We start from the raw sequence: 22,073 nt of genomic DNA, 5'->3' as shown, positions 1-22,073 counted from the left end.
CACTTTAATTAAAAAAAAAAAAAAAAAAAAAGATGTATATATACATATATATGGGGGGGCTTGGATGGCTCAGTCAGTTGAACATCCAACTCTTGGTTTCAGCTCAGGCCATAATCTCATGGTTCATGGGTTTAGGCCCCATGTTTGGCCCTGTGCTGACAAAGCTGAGCCTGCTTGAGATTCTCCCTCTCTCTCTGCCCCTCCCCTGCTCATGCTCTCTCTGCGTTCCTCTAAAATAATATATATGCATATGTGTATATATACTCACATACATATATATATGTATACATATATATTTGGTGAGGTGAGATATAAAGTGCATAGATTTTAAGCACGCAGCTCAGTGAATTTGGACACGAAGAGACCCTTGTATAGCTGTCACCTAGGTGAAGATGTGGAATGTTCCCACCACCCTAGAAAGTTCCTTCCTGCTGCTCCCGGGCAATGCCCACCCACACCCTGGTCTCAAGGGAGTGGAGAAGGCCAGTAATAGAATATTGTGAAGATCTCCTGGCAAAATGCAAACACACCCTGGCAGGATCCTTGGCATGGGGGCCAACTTCAGACTGTTCCAGGCCGGCAACTACCCCAGGATCTCCCCCTTATAACAATTGAATCGGGTCAAATGGGAGAAAAGTGAGGCTGCCGAAGTTCGTTAATAAGAGAACAGGATGGTTGGCCATTGTACTGTGTACCTAAGACCATGCCCTTACGCATGCGGCAAAGGGAACTTTTCAGAGGAAGGCCGAGAGGTGGTCTGCATCATTTAAAGCATGAGGGGGTGACTTCTCAGGGGATCGCTTCACAGGTCACATGTGACAGCATGAGCAGGAGGGACCCCTGCTCCAGCCAGAGGGTCCTCCCTTGCAGTTAAAAGCACACTGAGGAAGTGGGCTACCACCTTACAGGGTAGACCTAGACCCCAGAACTCCAAGAAGTATTTGATTCAGTTCCTGTATGTGTCCTGAGTCCTTTGCAAGAGCCTTGCTGCAGCCTCACACACTGTCTTGGAGCTGAGGGAGTAGCCGGGGACGGTGTCTGGACCAACAGAGGGAACAGCAAGCAGGCAGAGCCCCCGAGTACAATCCGTTTCTCGGTTGTTCCACGAGAGGTGCATAGCATCTGGTTTCTGCAGTGTGAGGGCAAGCATGTGGTAAACCTGGAACTTCCAAAGGAGTCGTGGGGTGAATAGAATGGGGGCACTGGTGCTGGGTTGGGCCCAGATCCTGAGATATGTGTGCCGAGTGGACTAACTCCACCTCTTTCGTGTGTTTCTGTAAGAAAGGCTTTTAGCTGCAGTCACAGTGACTCAAGCATCGAGACTTTGTTCTGTCATATGAATCCAGGGAAAAGATAGTCCCAGCTGGAGCTGCTCTAGAATGATGTAATAAGGCACCCTGGCTCTCTCTTCCCTGAACCTTTCCTCTCCAGGATTGTTGCCTGGTGGTCCCGAAATAGCAGATGCATCTCGTGGAATCAGCGTCCTGTCCACGTTAAAGGAAGGATGATGGGAGAGAAGAAAGGGCAGATCTGCATGTTGGCTGAGTCCACCTGTTTTTATCAGGAAAGAAAGACCTTCCCTGGAAGTCTCCTTCTGCAAACTTCCACTTAGACCTCCTTGACCAGAACAAGGTCACCCACAGACCAGCCACAGACTGAGGACACCTATCCTACCTTATCTTCTTAAGGGAAACAAGATAGATGTAGCCCAGGCCCGTGCTGCCTCGGCACCCCTAACAGTTATGCAGCTGCCATTTGAACAAATGGAGGTTCTGTTAGCAGGAAAGGGGGGCAGGAATAGAGACTAAAAGGGGGAATGAGTACTCAGTGGATTTTTGTGCTGTGTAATACTGGAAAACTCTGATCAACAATAGATGATAGAGTGCCTGGGTGGCTCAGTTGGTTAAGCATCTGACTCTTGGTTTGGGCTCAGGTCATGATCTCATGGTTCACGAGTTTGAGCCCTGTCAGGCTCTGTGCTGACAGTGTGAAGTCTGCTTGGGATTTCCTCTCTCCCTCTCTTTCTGCCCTTCCCCTGCTCACGTGCTCTTTCTCTCTCAAAATAAATAAATAAACTTTAAACAACAACAACAACAACAACAACAGATGGTGAACGTTTCTTTCAAAGGTCTTATCCTCTTTAGTTTCTGCTGCTTTGCGTCACTCTCCTGTGCCCCCAAACACCTATATTTTTAATGTCTTATCCAGGTTTGTAATTGTTATGTCAGTAGGGTTAGCCTATTATGAGTTAATTCATCATTATCACAAGCTAGAAGCCTCCATATTTTTGTGAGTTCATCAGTTTATATTTATTACGTTCGGGTTAACTAATGCTTAAACTCATTCAATCAGTTGTCTAAACAATGACTTTGCATAATAAAGTATTTGTTTGGGCTCACATGTTCTACTCCTGGGAGCTCTGAATGAACAAATTACATTTAGTTCTACCTCAAGGAGACCAAATGAGTACACAGGACGTATCATTTACTGTGAGGAGAAACATGTCATAGGAAATAAGATCTCCACCTGCAAGCCTTACCAGGATTCCTAAAATCCTCCGTTGGCACTCGTGCCATGACCGTGCCTGCTCTCTCAGGCCAACTCTGGTAGCCAGATCAACTCTTCCAGTAGCCTTGGTGTGTGTTGTGTTGGGTCCAGACTTGCTTCTCCTCCCCAGTGGCCTGGAGAAGGTCTGTGCACAGACCTTGGGTGTATAGTGACTTAGCAGAGTAACTTAACAGTAACTTAACAGAGCTGATAGCCCAATAAAAAAAATACAGGGTAGATAAGTGGACACACACCAAAAAATCCAACTATATGTTATCTACATGACACTCACTTTAGATTTAAGCACACACATAAGCTAAAGGTGAAGGGATGGAAAAAGATATTCCATAAAAAATGGTACTTAAAATAGAGTAGGGGTGGCTATACTTATATCAGACAAAATAGACTTTTAGTCAAAAACTGTCACAAGAGAAAAGAAGACCATTACGTAATGATAAAAGGGTCAACTCACCAAGAAGATATAATAATTATAAATATAAGTGCACTCAACATTGGAGTACCTAAATATAAAATGTAAACCTGGGTAGATCTGAAGAGAGAAATGGATAGCGATACAATGATAGCAGGACACTTTGATATATCACTTTCAATAATGGAAAGATCATCCAGACAGAAAATCAATAAGATGACAGCAGAGTTGAATAGACCAAAGGGACCTAAGAGACATGTACAGATCATTCCATCAACAACAACAGAATAAGATTCTTCTCAAGCTCACATAGAATATTCTCCAGAAGAGATCATATATTTGGCTACCAAACAAGTCTTAACCAATTAAAGAATCATTTCAAGTATCTTTTTCAACCACAATGGAGTGAAACTAGAAATCACTAACAAAAGGAAAACAGGAAAATACATAGAAATTAAACAGCACACTCTTGAATAACAACCAGATCAGAAAGAAGTCAAAGGGAAATTAGAAAATATCTCAAGACACACAGAAATGAAAATAGTTGATATCTTCCCTCCCCAGCCCTTAAGAAGGAACTCCTTTTAAAAAATTTGTTTTCAAGTGTATTTATTTTTTGAGTGAGGGAGAAAGAGTTCACATAGGAGGGGAGGGGCAGATACAGAGGAAGAGAGAGAATCTCAAGAAGGCTCCACACTGTCAGCACAGAGCCCGATGCAGGGCTGGAACTCATGAACCATGAGATCGTGATCTGAGCTGAAGTCAAGAGTTGGACATTTAACTGACTGAGCCACCCAGGTGCCCCTAGAAAGCACTCCTTTTGAAGAAGGTTTAATGGAGCCCCACCTTCCTTGTAACTTCTGTTTGGACGCATTCCTTTTAGGCATGTGCTGGCCCACTCCACCTGCTCCCCCTAACAGGTATGCAGCATAATACCAGCACTGAGCAGGGTTGACTGACCTGATGAAAGCAGAGTCAGGAGAAAGCAGAACTTAAAAGTTCTGCTTTAACAATGGGACTAACTTTGTAAAAATGGGACTAATGTTGTAAAAATGAATGAGGATAACATAGTTCTAAGCAGTAAATTCCAGAGTAGGTTGCCAATCATAACACTCCCTCTGCCCACCATCCTCCACCTCCCACCAGTCCTGGCCACAGGAGTAAGAATGTGCCCCAGGTGGTTCAGTCAGGCTCCTTTCCAAAGATTTTTAAAATTAAAACTAATTGAACTTAGAATGAAGAAAAACCCCTTCCTTTCTGATGATGACACTAGGAAAGTAGGGATGTTGGGGCTCCCGGTGGTGGTGTTTCTATCGTCCTAGAGAAAGTTAATGTAAGATACCAAGGTTGACATGCAGAGAGGAGGAGAGTCCAGAGTGGGAGAAGAGTCTGGCCACCTTCAGGCACCTAGGTCTAGCCACCCAAGACCAGAATATCCCTATCTGACTACAGCAAGATAAGACAAGACAATAAATTCCACCCTCCTTGCCTTAGTTAATTTGACTTGGGTTCCATCACTTGCTAACACCAAGCTCCCAGCTAGTACACTGTGCCACTCATTTGGCATGTTATTATACACTCTTTTCTGTTGCTAGCAAATGCTTTCATGTAAATGTCTCACTTCCCCAACAAGAAAATAATTGCCTTGACAATGGTAGTTTGGCCCTCATACCTATCCCAGTGCTGAGCACCACACGGGTAAGTGCTTGACATATATTTATTAAAGGTTACTATGAAGCAGATGCACAGCGTTAGGAATAGGAGCAGTCGACAACAGGAATTCTCGTTCAAGTAATTCCTCTGTGTTCTGAACCTGCGCCCAGGTGGCCAGTCCACAGGAGAACAAGCCATGTGATCTGGGAAGGTGCCCACATGACACAATTTATTTGGAAGATTGGGAATTGCTCTCCTTCCATATCGTGACTTGGCATTCCCAGTTAGTTTCTCACTCCTGTCAAAATTTTCAGTAAGGTTCATCTTTCACTGGGTGATAGGTGTTCCCCACGACCTCTCCCCTCACTCTAAGACCAAATATATTATAATAGTATTTATTAAGGTTGAGTCTAGCGTTTTGATGAGCTAAAAGGCATTTTCTGAAAGGCATGTGAATGGCCCTCCGAGCTGGGTGCCTTGTCATAGAGGATAGTTTCCTTCACCTGAGCGGTCAAGCCGTTTGATAACAGTATGGCAAACCCACCCCCCTCCCAGGGTGGAGGCTGCTGCCTCCTGCGGCCTGTGCAAGTGGTTGTTTTTTGTTATTTTTAATGAATATTTTGTTTTCTTATTTTTTTATTCAAGGACAATTAACATACAGTGTTATACCAGCTTCACGTGTACAATGTATTGATTCAACAATTCTATACATTCCTCAGTACTCATCAGTATAAGTGTACCCTTAACTCCCTTCATTTTGGTGGACAGATGGGTGGCTGGTCTGGTGGGCAGAGACAAGACGTACACTTGCACCCAGCAGACCAGCCTGCAATGACTCAGCGTTATTATCTGGGAGCTTTCGCACCTTTTGTTCTTCACTTGAAGTTCTGGCAAATTCTTTCCTTCTGTAGGTTGACATCAACATTGTTTGGCTTCCCGTTGCTGTTTACAAAAAAAAGCAAACACCCATATATCTGGAAATATAGGATTTATGTTTTACTACTGAGTCTCAACATTAGTTAGGGTGTTGGGAAAGAGCTTAATTTGGCTGCTGAGTGGAAACCAAGGGGCTGTGTCTTTGAAAAGATGACGCCAGTGGGCTCGGTGCCTAAGCGTCAGTGCCCGCGCAGATGGAGATTCCAAGGATACCCAGGAGTCCGGTCTTTGCGCAGGCTTCAGCACGGATGTCATCTGAAAAAGGGAGACATTTTTAAAGAAAGAGCACTAAGAAATATATTATTAGAGCGCAGCAAACCAATGTCTTTTTGTTCATGTTTTGACCGGGGGTGGGGCTGTACATGTATTTTCATGATCCCCAAGTTTTTAGCTATCCTTGTATTGCAAAGGATAGTAATAGCTCAACTTAAAGAAGACTGACAATTCCTAGAAGTGCTTTCTGGCTCTCTTTGATTGATGCTGTGACATTCTGCATTGGGGACCTGCCTGTGTGCTTTTACTTATGAGTACTAATGACCCCTATCAAAAGAAAAATGTCTTAAATTTTTTTTCCTGGAGGGTAAAAATGTCATAAATGCTAATTATTGTCTTTTTTCTCTACCTTCTACTGTTCTGGGGAGTTTACCTTTTCGCGTTCTCCATCTGTGGCCTGGCCTCTCTTTCCCTCTGGCCACTCTCCTGTGTTTGGAAACTTTGCATAAAATGCTAGTAATGACTGTAGTGATACACGTTACCTGGATGAATCAGGGCTTTCTACCTGTTGGTCAGTGCACTCTGCTTGCGCTTTCTAAGACTATCCTAGATTCCTAAATGTTTTTTAAAACTTTTTTGAAGAATAATTGACAAATGTATTTGCATGCATTTAAAGTGTACAAGGTGATGATTTGATATACATGCATATTATAGAATGATCACCAAGATCAAGATAACACATCCATCACCTCACAGAGTTAACGTAAGTAACTTGTTTGTATGTGTGTGTGGTAAGAATGCTTAAGATCTACTCTCAGCAACTTTCAAGTATACAGTACTGTTTTATTGACTCTGGTCACCATGCCTCATATTAGAGAATACAATAGTTTTTCCTTGGCACCCAGGACATTTTTAAATTTCGTCCTCTATGTTAACCCATCAACTTCTCCACCAGACTATGTGTTCCTTAGGGGCAGAGTTGTATTCGTTTCTGCATCTCCCTAACATTTAGCACAATTTCCACACATGGCAGGGGTATGAAATTCCCAAAGTAAACCGAATTGGGTCATGTTCCACGTTGATTTGCATTTCACACAACACCTAGCAGAGCGCCTCGCACATTGGAGCTTTCAGAAAATACGTGATGAAGGATTAATTTATTGGTACTCACGTGTCTTCTCCACCACGTCTCCCTTATACAGGGGGACATGACTGCAGAGCTGCTTGATGGGGGAGCCGAACAGGAACCAGTCTACATGAGTGATCAGAGACTGCAGTGGGCTGTACTTGACCCAGATGTATTTGTCCGAGTACATGTTTGTCAGAGCCTACAGTAGTATGGTAGGAGGGGATAGGATAAAGTAAGCTGACATCAACATGTGTGCCTTATGCTAAACTGACTTTTTCTTTTTCGTTTAATTAAGCAGAAGGCGGTCGGGAATCTCAAGATACCATCACTTTCTGAGCACTTAGTCTGCAGAGGGACCTCATTATTACCAATGTTATTTTACTGCTGGCGACAATAAAACCCAGAGAGGGTAAATCCCACGGCAAAGGTAGCACAGATGGGAAATTAGAGAGGGAGAATTAAACACCAGGTTCCTAGCCTTGTGTAGGGTTTGCTTATTCTCACTATCCTGTATTGTTTCTTCGCACCTTCATGTTGTTGGATATTATAACTTCACTCATTTTTCTGCCAATCACTATTTCTGAGAGTCCTGCTGTTCAGTCCTTTCTACAAAAACACTGGAATTTATTATAGGCTCTTGTATCGGGGGCTGTATGGTAGAAGTCAAGCTAAGAGGGGTGCCTGGGGGGCTCAGTGGATTAAACTTCCAACTCTTGATTTCAGCTCAGGTCATGATCTCATGGTTTGTGAGCTCCAGTCCAGCATCGGGCTCAGTGCTGACAGCATGGAGCCTGCTTGTGATTCTCTCTCTCCCCCTTATTCTCTGCCCTTCCCTTGCTCTCTCTCTCTCTCAGAATAAATAAATAACCTTTAAAAAAAAAAAAAGAAATCAAGCTAAGAGATGCACTCCTGCTCCCAAAAACAATAAATGTGAAAACACTTTAACAGGTGGAAAGTACATAACCATGGTAAGATATATATCATGATCTTCCCCCTTACTCTCTTTGTTCCCGTACAGGTACCAGTTTTCCCCTGCTCAAGAACAGGAAATATGCAAGGGTACCACAGAGTTACCTTCCTCTCATAGATGTATCGTTTTAGTTGGTCCAGAGCAGGGATGGCTTTATGTTTCATGTCCAGGATGTAGCAGGCTCTTCGGGAGAGCACCCTGGATGCGATGTAGCCCTGAGACAGAAAGAGCACAGTTACTGGCCTTCCTGGTTCCCTGGGTTCTGAACTGGTGGGGATGGCATTTGAGCCTTGAGCTTGAACAATGAGTGCCAGTGACTGCTTTTCAATCTGCAATCCATTCCAGCCATGACTTCTTTTACACGGTAGTTTTGTTTTTTCCCTTGCCCTTTCTATCTCTAAAATTGTGCACCCCACTTGTCATGCTTTGCAACGAGGGCCTGTAGTTTGGGTTTAACAATTAAGAAGCATCAGCTCTCCGGAAGCCTGGGTGGCTCAGTCGGTTGTGCGTCTGACTTCAGCTCAGGTCATGATCTCACACTTTGTGAGTTCGAGCCCCACAATGGGCTCCCTGTTGTCAGCGCAGAGCCCCCTTCAGATCCTCTGACCCCGTCCCTCCCCTGCTTGTGCTCTCTCTCTCTCAAAAATAAATAAATTTTTTTTTTTTAAAAAGAAGAAGCAACTCTCTGTCTCTTTCTGTTGATGTTGTTCTGCCTTTTCCTCAATTTGGAGTAAATTCAGTATTCTTTAGAACTGTGCTTTCCAATATGTTAATTACTAGCCACATGTGCTATTTAAATTTAAATTCAAGTTAAAGAAAATTTAAAACATATTTCCTCTGTCACATATCTCACGTGCTCAGTAACCACAAGCACCCAGTAGCTTCTCTACTGGAAAATGTAGATACAGGACATTTCCACCATCGTAGAAATTTCTACTGGACAGCGCTGCTGTCCTTGACATAACTTACTGCTAACACACACACACATGCTTCTATTCTCCCCTCCTTCACTGTCTTCTCTCCATCCTTTCTCCACCTCAGACCCAAGCTGGCCAGACAGGTATGAGCTGGAGGAAGGTAGGTTGAAAACAGCAATGGTGCGTGGGGCCCGTGGAGCCAGAAGGAACCAGAAGCCATCTAAGCTTCATCCTGAATGGAATTCTCTCTATGGAGTTCCAAATAATTATACAGTCTGTGAGGCTGTAAGTAATTAAAAAAACAAATTCTTCTAGTTCCTATTTTTCAATTCTCACAAATTGACAGTTCCTAAAATTCAAAAATAGACTGAGGCAAAGCCTGATGACAGTTGAAAAGGCTTAAACCAAGTCTTTACCACTCTTTTTTTTTTAAAGACCTTTTGGGGATTTCCTTGAAATCTGTTTTTAAAAACAACTTCAGTACAGCTTCCTTTAAAACTGTATCTTCCAAAGATTCTATACTTTCAAATGTGTCCTAGAACTCCCAACGCCGATGAGGGGGAGGAAGTAAGGAGGTTTCTACAAGAAAAGGAGAAGGAAAGCGTGTTCAAATGGTCGGTCAGAGGGACTACAACCACAGCACATAGCTCTCTCCTGCAGGTCCCTAGTCAGGTGGTCCAAATGGAAAACAAACAAACAAATAAATAGATAAAGGACCGAATAACCTTTCTGAGCACGTTTGAGACTTGTTGTTAATACCAGCAACTGAAACTTGAAAATAGTTTGGAGTTGTTGGTTAACATGCTTTCCTTCTTCCCGAAGAAGTATGATTTATTGCATATCCTACTTACAGAGTTAAATGTGTACAGTTATTCTGGATTTCTGGTGTTCTGTGATGGTTTATTCTATAATCATTCTTTTTCTGCATAAGTGTCTGTATTAGAAGCCCTAAGTCATTCATTTATCCATTCAATGAATATTTCCGAGTGTGCCAGGGCTTGCTTCGGGCTTGGTCACCCTTCTAGGCACTTTCTGAGCCTGTAGTGAGACAATATCGTTATGCTTCCAATTTCCACCTGAAAAGATCAAACAAGTGTGTATGTTTCCCGTCACACTTTTTTTTTATAAATGGTTTTGTTTGTTTTTCCATCAATCGCTTGGTTATCTAAAGGGAAAAGGAGAAGTCAGAAAATTCTGAAAGCATTGCCAGGATAGTTCTTGGAATTCAGATGCATAGGAAATGGCTACCCCATCATCCTTGAGAAACCCAGTATTGGGGAATGCAAAAATTCCCTTGCTGCTTACATGTTTATAGTCAAAAACCGTGGTAGAGGAGCATGATCCTGCATGGATGTTAATGATGGCGAAATTTTTTTCATTGTCAACTGTCACTGTCTCCTGAAGATTGCCGCCATTATTGTTTGGGCTGATGATGTTATAAACCTAGATTAACAACAAAGACATAATGGTTTCTCCATAAATCATATGCATTGGAAAGGCAACCCACCAGGTAAAATAAAGTCATCCGCTTGCTGTGAATGGGAGATCGAAGCCTGAAACCTCTTCCCTGGCATCCTATACCAAAAGCCCATGCTTAAATAAGAATGTGAGGCTCTTCTTCATCATTTACTATGTTATATATGGGAGAAGTAATGACATCACAGGAGAAATGAAATTGACCACATTTTACAGCAATGGGTTGCATTTTTGAAGGCATTCCAGTTAGAAATAACCAACCTTATTGATTGCACTATTGGGTATTTCTAGGATTCCATCCCAAACAGGGCTCTCTCCTGTCCTTCAGATTATCTTGTATCTTCTTTTCTTCTCCCAATATCTCCAAGATATAAAGTCCATAATGAACCAACTTACCTCGTATCCATGAGATTGTGTCCCAAAGATGGCCAGCACCAGGCATACCACCTGAAAAACAGACCAGTTGCATCCATTCCACTGAGGGCAAAGACATAAGGAGACACTGGACAGGACAAATACAAGTATCTCACAAAGTATCTCACACCTAGAGACACAAGTGGGTGGTCATGAATGGTCAACAGTACATTTCCAAAATGTGAAAACGCATTCACTCATTTGACAGACATTTATAGAGTTCATGCTATTTGTCAAACATAAGATTCTACCTTTAATACCCAATTCCCAACGCTTCCCAACATTATAATCTTCTAGGTAGCATATGTTCTTACGCCAAGAACAACTTGGAGCAGGTGAATAGTGAGGAAGGATTTATTTTACTATGGGAATACCCTGGTGTGAGCCACACTAGATTTGGATTATAGGAGTCAAGTTGTGTTTTCTGGTCAAAAAAAGAATTACTTAATTCCTTGGGGTGGAGAGGGGAAAATAGATTTAAAATGGATTCATGGGTGACAGAAATACAATGGATTCCCAAGGAAAACATGACAATAGGGTGCTTGGAGGCATGGTTAATTTTTGAGGCTGACATTAAGGAAAGTTCTATATTCTTCTTAGTGATGCCATCAGACAAATAAATGTTAGGTTAACCGGCTGAGACTGACACTGAGGCAGTTCTGAAATTTTGCTGTAGTTAAGAGTTATCCAACATGTTGATCCTAGTTTTGTGCTCTCTTTTCTGAACATCACAGTGTATGGCACTTTCATTGCAAACCGTTTATGAAGGGAATCTGCAGGGAAGCAGATATTTTTAAGAACCATCAGTAGGACTTTTCTACTCCCCTAACAATCACCAATAACATTTCTCTTCTGATGACTGGGGGTGAAGTGTCTGACGAAAACCTGTGTGGAGATATCCAACCTGCCTACCTGCATAGCCACATACCTTCTCTGACTCCAGGCCAGCTCTAGTAACCTTTGATGCTCCTCTGGATACTATAAAATGGGTCTACAGAGGTTTCAACAGATGGGTGGAGGACTGACCACCATAGTGATATAATTAGAGAAAGCTCAAAAAGTGTCCCCTGCCCCCAAATAACCACCCACCCAACATCATGATTAATACACCACGGTTACAGCTTTGTTTCGGTGATCGATCTCCTCTTGGAAAATCAAGAGACACCTGGGGAGAGGGAACTTTTTAAGTCAACCATCTTGAACACTTGATGGGGAGGAACTTATCATTTTGCTTTTTCCCTCAACAACTAAATGAAAATAGGGGATACATGGCTGGGGAAAGGAGTTCTATTCTGGATCAAAACACAGTCCTCTGTTCATGGAGCACAGCAGTGTGGAACCATGGGAGACTGAGACCAGGGCTGGGATTGGCAGGAGGAGAGGTGGTCATAGCAGGAATGTTCCTGCCAGTGGGGTCTGCGAGGGGTACATTTCAAGTCTAAACCTCACATTTACTGGCATGGGAAAATCACATTCCTCTGTGCCTCAGTCTCCTCATCTGTGGAATGGGGTAATACTACTCAGCTCACAGAGTTGTGGAGTGAATAGATCAAAGTATTTATGTGAAGTGTGTAGCATAGGACCTAGTATGCACTTAGAAAAATGACAGCTATTATCTTTTTTTTAATTACCACTTCTTTTTTAAATAGTAAATGTTGCTGTCCTAAAATGCCTACAATCTTCCCAAGCTAATAATTATTTAAAATTCTCCAAATTAAAATTCTCTAGGTATTTCCAAACTCTTTCCTTGCATTTCTAAATAAACATCTCAGAAAATAGACGATGGACAAGTAAATATCTGACTTAATATTCAACACTATCACTGCCAAAGACACTATTTAATTCAATCATAGAAGCTTAGAAGCATGCACAGTGTTCATCTAAGTCTTCTGAAATCAAAGGCACATTGGATTTGAACATTCTCTGCAAGAGCCACCACAAGAGTATAAAGAAGCATAAACAAATACTCACGAGGATTTTCATTTTGCCTGATGGGAAGAAGGTGCCCAAGCAAGTGAGGCTACCGGTGCAACTTCCACACTTTATATTAGCTTTAAGGTGTGGAAATCTCTTTCCAGAACAATTAATTTGGAAAAGGCCATGTCCATATATCTGACACACCCCAGCAAACACCTTTATCAGGATTGAGACCCAGTCACATAACCTGATATCAATAAAGTTCATTAGTCAGTAGTAAAAATTTACCACTTGGTCACTCAGTAAATATTCCTTGCTTATCTGCATTATGTTGCAGTTAAGATTTCAATTTCCACCCTTTAAAAATATTACAGGATGCTTGTTCTACACCAACATCTTATAGACATACAAGGACACAGTCCTACTATCTGCCCCTAATGTTAAAGTCCTCCCTTAAGAATCTTCAATGTCTTTTCGGGTCTGTCCTGCATTTTGAATTCTTCTGCCCAAAGACTGGACATAAGACAAGAGTTGAACACTGGCTGGGGGAGGGGGTCCCTATGACCTTATTTCTTCTCCCTTTTGAAGTTGGTCCTAATTTCCAGAGATTCATGAGAAACAAGATTCAGATAGCACTCTGCCCAATTACCAGGATTAGCCAAATTTTTACATGTAGCATTGCCCAAAACTCCATAAAAACTGTGTTAAATATCTCTAGTTATCCTGAAATGCACTGAAAATTCCTCAAATTCAAAAAAAATAGAATAAAGTTGGATTTGTGTAATTTTTATAATGCCACGATAAAAAAAAATTTGGCTAGTGTTACGGTAGAATTATTAATTCAGAAGGCGGGGAAATACAAAAACAAACAGTACCTGTAAATGACAAAACTGTTAAATATTGAGAATCACTATGGTCAGCAGAGAAATAACGTAAATGATGTTCCTGTTCTACAGCTGGAATCACTTCCTAACTAGCTGCTTAAAATAAGAGGTTTTTCAAAAGCAGACATTGGGCATTTTGGGGGTTACCGACTTTACTGGAGTTCCCCTACCCTGGCTGGTTAGCTGGCGTGCATGTAAAACGTGCTGCTTTATTAAATCTTTTTGAGATACTGGCAGCAAGAAGGATTATAGTGTTGTAGTACAATTGCAAATTTTCTCCCATATCTGGTTCCCAAGCCCCCCAAAATCAAGCCAGCTCCCACACCTGAGGCAGACAGAGGTATTACATACTTGCATTTCTTCCTATCTTTGTCTGCCTTCTTTGTATTGATAAAGACTTCACATTCTTTTTTCCCCTTTTATTTCTGGAAGTTTTCAACTTTTTTATTATTTAGTTCTAACTTTGATATTCTAGCATGCATACTTAATTTATCACATTCCTTACAATCCAAAAGGTATCCTGCATTTTCGTCTTCTCAACAAAGACAAGAACTCAGTAACCTTTGACTAATTACTGAGCATTTTTCCATCCCCATATTGGTATATTTGTGCAGCATTTTACCTTCACCTTTATTAATTTATTTTTATTTTTTTTAATGTTTATTTTTGAAAGAGAGACAGAGTGTGAGTGGAGGAGGGGCAGAGAGAGGGAGACATGGAGTCTGAAGCAGGCTCCAGGCTCCCAGCTGTCAGCACAGAGCCAGATGCAGGGTTTGAACTCACCAACTGCGACCAACTGCGAAATCATGACCTGAGCCGAAGTCAGATGCTTAACCGACAGAGCCACCCAGGCGCCCCTTACTTTCACCTTTAAAAAATAGCACAAAAATACTTGTTTCCCATCAATAGATAATTAAATTAATCAAATTTTTGTGCTAATTCTCATTTTTTATATCCCCCAAGGTTTGTTTCCTCTTGGCTTAAGTATATCTTTTATAGTTCTTTTATTGAGATCCAATAGATACTAATTTTTTTTTGTCTTTTTATGTTTAAAAATACCTTTATGTTTTTATCATCCAATATTGTATTTATTTAAAAAAATTTTTTTTAAAGTTTGTTTATTTTGAAAGAGAGAGCACAGGCAGGGGAGGGGCAGAGACAGAGGGAGAGAGAGAGAATTCCAAGCAGGCTCTGCACTATCTGTGTGGAGCCCAATGTGGCACTTGAAATCATAAACCACAAGATCATGACCTGAGCAGAAGTTGGACGCTTAACCGACTAAGCCACCCAGGCGCCCCACCCCCAACAAGATTTTATTTAAATTCAAGTTAGCATATTGTTGGTTTCAGGAGTAGAATCTAGTGATTCATCACTTACATACAACACCCAGTGCTCATCACAAGTACCCTCCTTAATGCCCATCATCCATCTAGCCCATTTTCCCACCCATCTCCCCTCCAGCAACCCTCAGTTTGCTATCTATGGTTACGAATTTCCTATGGTTTGCCTCTCTCTCTTTTTTAATCTTGTTTTATTTTTCCTTCCCTTCTCCTATGTTCATCCGTTTTGTTTCTTAAATTCTACACATGAGTAAAATCATATGGTATTTGTCTTTCTCTGACTGACTTATTTTACTTAGCATAATGCATTCTAGCTTCATCCGTGTCATTGCAAATGGCAAGATTTCATTCTTTTTGATGGCAGAGTAATATTCCACTGTATATTCCACTGTGTGTGTGTGTATATATATATATATATATATATATATACCATTTCTTTATCCATTCATCAGTCAATGGACATTTGAGCTGTTTCCATAATTTGGCTATTGTTGATAGTGCTGCTATAAACATTGGGGTTCATGTGCCCTTTTGAATCAGTAGAAAATGTCTTTATTTTCTTCTCACTTTAGAATTGTAGTTATAGGTTGACAGGTATTTTCCTTCTAGCACTTTAAAGATGTTACTCCATTGCTTTCTGGCATCCACTGTTGCTGATGTGAAACACGATATCAGCATGGTTGCAATGTTCTTAGTTTGTTCTTTTCCACAGTAATATGCTGTTCTATTTCTGCCAATTTTATTCTCATAATTTATTGTTCTTTTTTACAAATTTAATGCCTTCATTTATATCTGAAAGTATCTTAAACACATCCTTAGTTAATGTCTTTTTCTTACTATTTTGTTGTTCAAACCAAATAGTAAATCCATTTATTTCCACCTATTTACTGGGTTAGTTACCTTTATGTAAGTTGAAATCCACTTTAACTCTTACCTTGTTTTTTATAATCTTTTCTTTATTATGACTCTGGCCATTCTTTATCATGGTGCAGCCAATGAATTCATTACCAGTTCATTTTTGCCATATCTAAGAAAGGGCTGAAAACCTGCTGTTAGGGGGGAAAAGAGTTTCAATTCTAAATGGCCCTGGGATGAGGGTGTAGTTATTTAGGCAAGCTAATGTAGATCCTACCATAAGAAAAAAATTAATTCCAAGTTAATTTTTTAAATACATATAAGCATTGTACATATAATAAAAGAAGTCAAAAACAAAAGGAAAAAGGAACAAACTAGAGGAAAATACAGGTGAACTTTGATCTGATTTTCACAATGCGAAAGATTTCCTAAGCCTAAAAGTATTGGAATATATCACAAGAAAAAAATGTATAAGTCTCACTAATAATAAATGATCATTAGTTATTTAAAAAAAATTAAAGGCACATTTGGGACACCTGGGTGGCTTAGTCAGTTAAGCATCCGACTTCGGCTCAGCTCATGATCTCACAGTTCATGAGTTCAAGCCCCACTTCAGGCTTTGTGCTGACAGCTCAGAGCCTGGAGCCTGCTTCGGATTCTGTGTCTCCCTCTCTCTCTGCCCCTCCCCCACTTCTGCTCTGTGTCTCTCTCTCTCTCAAAAGTAAATAAACATTAAAGAAAATTAAAGGCACACTTAAAACTCAGGAAAAATACTTTTAACACATATGAGAGACAAAAAGTAATATTTTCTTTATTTTTTTAAGATTGAATAACCTTTCTTATTTTTATTATTAAATAAACAGCCAAATGTTTATTAAAAATCTCCAAAAAGTAATAGTTTCAAGTTATAAACGGCTTTTACGAATTCAAAAGAAAATAGTGAATGCATGCAATGTTTTTTAATGGGCAAAGAACCTGATTACAGGAAGGGGCATTAATAGGAGATGATACAGAGTGAAGCTCGGAAAACACTCTGCCCAGATTTGAATTTCGAGTTCTCTAATTTCTCACCATGTGCTTCAAAATCTTCGTGAGGACAGAAGAAGAACAAAGTGCCTCTTCAGAGCATCCTTGGGAACGTGGATGAGCTCATATACACAACATACTTATAGTAGTCACTGGTGCAGAGTGAGCTTGCAATAAAATTTACCCAATATTATTAAACTATTTTCATAAGTAAAACATGTTCAAACTTGTAAATTATTAAATAATTGCAAATTCAAGAAGCTTTACTAAATTAAATATAAATGGAACTAAGATATCTGGAAAATCCCTAATTATCTGAACACTTTTTAAAAAACCACTTCCAAATAAATCATGGGTTAAAGAGGTAGTCACAAGGAAATTAGAAAATATTTTGAAGTTAAGGAAGTGAATATGCAACATATCAGAATTTGTGGATACAGAGAAAATCGTAGCACTGAATACTCATATCGGAAAAAAAAAGGCCTAAAATAAATGATCAAAGTATTCACCTTAAGAAACATGAAAACAAATATCAAATTAAACCTAAAGCAAGCACAAAACAAGAAATAATAAAGATAAGGACAGAAATAAATGAAATTGATTATAGAAAAATCAGGAAAAAAATCAATGAAAAATGCCAATGGTTTAAGTGATCAATCGATAAATCTCTAGCCAGACTGTTCAAGAGAAAAAAGGCATGAATTATTAATACCAGCAATAAAAAGGGAGCATAAATACATCAGTGCTGATTTTATACCCATTAAAAGAATAATAAGAGAATATTCCAAACAACTTTATGTCCAAAATCAACAATCACATGAAGTCAACAATCTAAATGAAATAGACAAAATTCTTAAAAACCACAAACTATCAAAATTTACTCAAGAAGAAATAAATACCTTGAGTGAGCCTATATCAATCAAAGAAATTAAATTTGTAGTTAAAAACTTTCCAGGGTGCCTGGGTGGCTCGGTCAGTTACTCTTGATCTTGGCTCAGGTCATGATCTCACAGCTCCTGAGATGCAACCTTGTATTGGGCTCTGCGCTGATGTCACAGAGTCTGCTTGGGATTCTGTCTCTCCTTCTCTCTGCCCCTCCCCCACTTATGTGGTTTATTTTCAAAAAAATAAATAAATAAACTTAAAAAAAAAAAACTTTCCCACAAAGGGTCCCTGGGTGGCTCAGTTGGTTAAGTGTCCGACTCTTGATTTCGGCTCAAGTCGTGATGATTTCAGGGTTGTGAGATCGAGCCCCATGTGGGGCTTCACACTGAGCGTGGAGCCTGCTTGGGATTCTCTCCCTCCTTCTCTCTCAGCCCCTCCCCTGCTCACACATGCAAGCATGCCTGGGTGGCTCAGTCAGTTGAGCATCCGACTTTAGCTCAAATCATGATCTCATAGTGAGTTCCACCCTGCATCAGGTTCACTGCTGTCAGCACAGAGCCCGCTTCGGATCCCCTGTCCCCTTCTCTCTCTGCCCCTCCCCCACAGGTTCTCTCTCTCTTTCAAAATAAATAAATAAACTTAAAAATAAAATAGGCAAAAGATTTATATGGTGGTTTACCAAGAAGGTATACAGATGGCAAATAGGTATATAAAAAGATGCTTAACCTCATTGGTAATCAGGGAAATGCAAATTAAAACCACCATACACCTATTTTGAATGGCTAAAAACCACAAACAAGCAAACAAGAGTGAACATTCCAAGTGTTGTCAAAGATTTGGAGCGAATAAAATTCAAGATATTATGACCACTTTGAAAAACCCTTTGGCAATTGCTCATAAAGTTGATGTAATTATCATAAGACCCAGAAAACTCACTTCTAGGTGTTTAACCAAGGGAAGCAAAACTATACGTGCACATTGGAACCTCTGGGTGAATATTTGTAATAGCTTGATTTGTAATCACCGAGTTTAGGAAACAACCCAAATGCCTTTCAACAGGTGATTGGAGAGTTAAACTGTGATATGTTTGTATAATGAAACAATAATAAAGGACCAACCCAATGATACATGACATAGTTGAATCTTAAATGCATTATACTGAGTGAAAATAGCAATAACAAAAAAGGCTCCCTACTGTTTAATCCCATTTATATGACAATTTGGAAAGGTAAGAGTAAAAGGGCAGGAAACAGATGAGTGGTTGACAGGGGCTAAGGATGAGGGGTAAGATTGGCTCTAAAGGGCACAGGGAAGCTTTGGGGGTGGCTCATGTTCTGCACTTGTTTTCCTGGTGGTTCATCACTGTGTGCATTTGCTAGAACACAGAACCATAGAGTCGTAAGGATAAACTTTACTGTTTATAAATTCTATTTCAATAAACCTGATTAGGAAAATACTATTCATTAAGTATAAAAATATAAGCAACATTAAAAACAAATTGAGGGGCGCCTGGGTGGCTCAGTCGGTTAAGCGGCCGACTTCAGCTCAGGTCACGATCTCGCGGTCCGTGAGTTCGAGCCCCGCGTGGGGCTCTGTGCTGACAGCTCAGAGCCTGGAGCCTGTTTCAGATTCTGTGTCTCCCTCCCTCTCTGACCCTCCCCCGTTCATGCTCTGTCTCTCTCTGTCTGAAAAATAAATAAATGTTTAAAAAAAATAAAAATAAAAAATAAAAACAAATTGAAAACTGAAATATTCAACATATAACAGAAACAAATGGTACTATTCTCAACTTACTAAATGTTTTCTAAATCCACAGGAGAAAAAAATGAACACAGGTAATTTTTTTTTTTTAATGGGCAATGACCTGCTTTGAGGGAGCAAAGTAAGAGGAGATGGTTAAGAGTTGAGGCTTCTGACATTCTGCCTGAATTTCAATTTTTTAGGTACTCCCTGTGTGATCTTTGGCAAGTTATTTGGTCTCTGTGTACCTCAATATCCTCATCTGTAGGTAAAAAGCAATAAAATGGCTCCTCACAAGGTTGCTGTAAAGATTAAAGGAGGTCATGCATCTAAAGACTTGGAATAGCAGCTGACATGGTGGGTTCACAGTAAATGTTGTCAATTTATTGGTCACTATTTATTATAAATAAATATTTTTTATAAATAAAAAACATTCAATACCATTAATTATTAAGAAGCTGAAATTCAATAATTTAATAAGATACCACTGGTTTTAATTCTATAAAAAAATACCACACACTCAACATATGCGTGCACATACTAAAAATCAGATTTAAAAAAACATGCAACTTCAGGTTTTCATTCCAACATATAATAGTGCTTAGATGTGACCACTCCTCTCCTTGCAAGAAATAAGCCAAATGAAGATCAACCAACTTTCCTTGAACCCATCAGAGAATTGAAGTCACTGGGCACACTGCCATGGCAAAATCAGAAGAGACAGGTGAACACAAAGAATCACAGCTGAGATAAGAGTACCTGAAGCTGAAGCCACCAGAGCCAAACTGATGGGAACATCTAAGTGGTAATTTTCACAAGCTTTTGAAGTCTGAGTGTGGACCAGGGTGAGAGTGACAAATTCCTGAACACCAAAACCATTTGTGGGTTTTCACTCTGGGAACCATACCAGGTTCTCATGGTGAAAAGACAAGAAAACCACCTCGGTTCTCTGTCAGGGAGAGAGGAAAAGTAACCATTTTGAAATATGCCAAGAACATTCTCTACAGCAAGACCTGATCTCCAGTGAAAAAAATTTCTCCAGAGCCTTATCTCATCTAGATAGAAAAGGGCAAATACCCAACTCCAGTGCCCTCTCGCTTTCTTGTTTCATCTCATCTAAGGAAAATAAGAAAAGAAAAACCTGGGGTGCCTGGGTGGCTCAGTCGGTTAAGTGTCCGACTCTTGACTTCGGCTCAGGTCATGATTTCACAGTTTCTGAGTTTGAGCCCCACATTGGGCTCTGTGCTGCCAGCCTGGGATTCTCTCTCTCCCTCTCTCTCTCTGATCCTCTCTCTCTCTCTCTGTCAATAAATAAATAAGTAAACTTAAAAAAAAAAAAAAAGGCTAAGAAACACTTGTGAAGGTCACAGCCCAAAGACTCAGGCCCACTAAAAGACTGAGATTCAAATTATAGAACCCTTCTCTTTTGCAACTTCTTACTACTTCGCTAACAGGGTTCAAGTTTCACAACAGTGAATTACAGCTTTAAAAAACTGCAAGGCACAGACTCTATTTAAGAAGAAGATTTTAGAGAAACACAAAGGTGAGGGGGGGTGGGGACAAAAACTATGGGACTAAAGAAATTTAAAGCCCCTGAGGAGCAAATCTTAGCAACAGCAAACAGTTAACAGGGCCCATCTCCAGCCACATTGACATAAAGCCTCATGCAAAAGGCTTATTTACCTCAAATCCTGATACCTTATGTCCTGCTTTCAACAAACAATGAAACATGAAGAGAAGAAAAGAACTAAAAGAAAAGATGGTGGAGAATATCCAAGAACTGTGGGACATTTTCTTTTTTTTTAATGTTTATTTTTGAGAGAGTGCAAGCAGGGGAGGGGCAGACAGAGAAAGGGACAGGGGATTCAAAGCAGGCTCTGTGCTGACAGCAGCGAACCTGATGCAGGGCTTGAACTCACTAACTGAAGTCTGGACTTTGGGTGATAATGAGTTGTTGGTGTAGGTTCATCAGTTGTAACAAATGCACCACTCATGTTGATGTTGATAATGGGAGAGGCTGTGGATGTGTGGGAGCAGGGGGTATACAGGAAATCTCTGTACCTTCTGCTCAATTTTGCTGTTAACCTAAAACTTCTGTTTTTAAAAAAAAGGCTATTAAATAAAACTGTTTTTAAAAACAGAAGGTGAAAAAGAAGAAACAAAAACCAAGGGCAACAAGTGCAAAACACATCTATCTTGATTGTCTAGCAGTTAAAAATGGTAGATAATAGTCCAGCTATACCTATAATCCCTTAAATGTGAATGATCTAAATACACCAAGTAGAAAACAAAGACTGTTTGAATGGATCAAAAAATAGGGCCCAACTGAATGCAAACTGGTGCAGCCACTGTGGAAGACAGCATGGAATTTCCTCAAAAAGTCACACTATTGGATATTTATCCAAAGAATACTAAAACACTAATTCAAAGGGATAACTGCACACCTATGTTTATAGCAGCATTATTCACAATAACCAAGATATGAAAGCAGCCAAAGTGTCCATTGATTGATGAATGGATAAAGAACAACTGATACATATATGTGTGTATATATATATATATATATATATGTGTGTGTGTGTGTGTGTGTGTATGTATATATACATATGATATATATTATATATATATAAAATAATATATAATAGAATATTATTCAGCCTTAAAAAGGAGTGAAATCTTGCCATTTGCAAGGATGGATTTGCATGGATGGACCTAGAGAGTATCATACTAAGCAAAATAAG

At 40.1% G+C, this 22,073-nt stretch overlaps 1 protein-coding gene across 3 annotated transcripts in view; it reads right to left on the bottom strand.

Annotated features, from left to right (window-relative positions):
- Nucleotides 1-5,601: 5,601 nt before the first annotated feature.
- Nucleotides 5,602-22,073, bottom strand: part of GKN2 (gastrokine 2) — a 64,582-nt gene continuing 48,110 nt past the window's right edge. For 2 of the 3 annotated variants that reach the window (XM_060659443.2, XM_060659451.2), the window contains 5 exons: nucleotides 10,668-10,718; nucleotides 10,101-10,238; nucleotides 7,983-8,093; nucleotides 6,951-7,107; nucleotides 5,602-5,821 (listed from right to left, as the gene is read on the bottom strand). In XM_060659443.2, the coding sequence (XP_060515426.1) occupies nucleotides 5,739-5,821; nucleotides 6,951-7,107; nucleotides 7,983-8,093; nucleotides 10,101-10,238; nucleotides 10,668-10,718 (540 nt within the window). In that variant the 3' untranslated portion in view covers nucleotides 5,602-5,738. Of the gene's footprint in view, nucleotides 5,822-6,950; nucleotides 7,108-7,982; nucleotides 8,094-10,100; nucleotides 10,239-10,667; nucleotides 10,719-12,656; nucleotides 12,699-22,073 lie in introns of those variants that run through there. The other variant, XM_060659481.2, reaches the window with a different exon arrangement.

The sequence above is a fragment of the Panthera onca genome, chromosome A3, assembly GCF_046562875.1.
Source record: "Panthera onca isolate mPanOnc1 chromosome A3, mPanOnc1 haplotype 2, whole genome shotgun sequence".
Classification (NCBI taxonomy): Eukaryota; Metazoa; Chordata; class Mammalia; order Carnivora; family Felidae; genus Panthera; species Panthera onca.
Note: the sequence above shows the minus strand (reverse complement) of the source record. Positions and strands in the feature narration are given on the sequence as shown.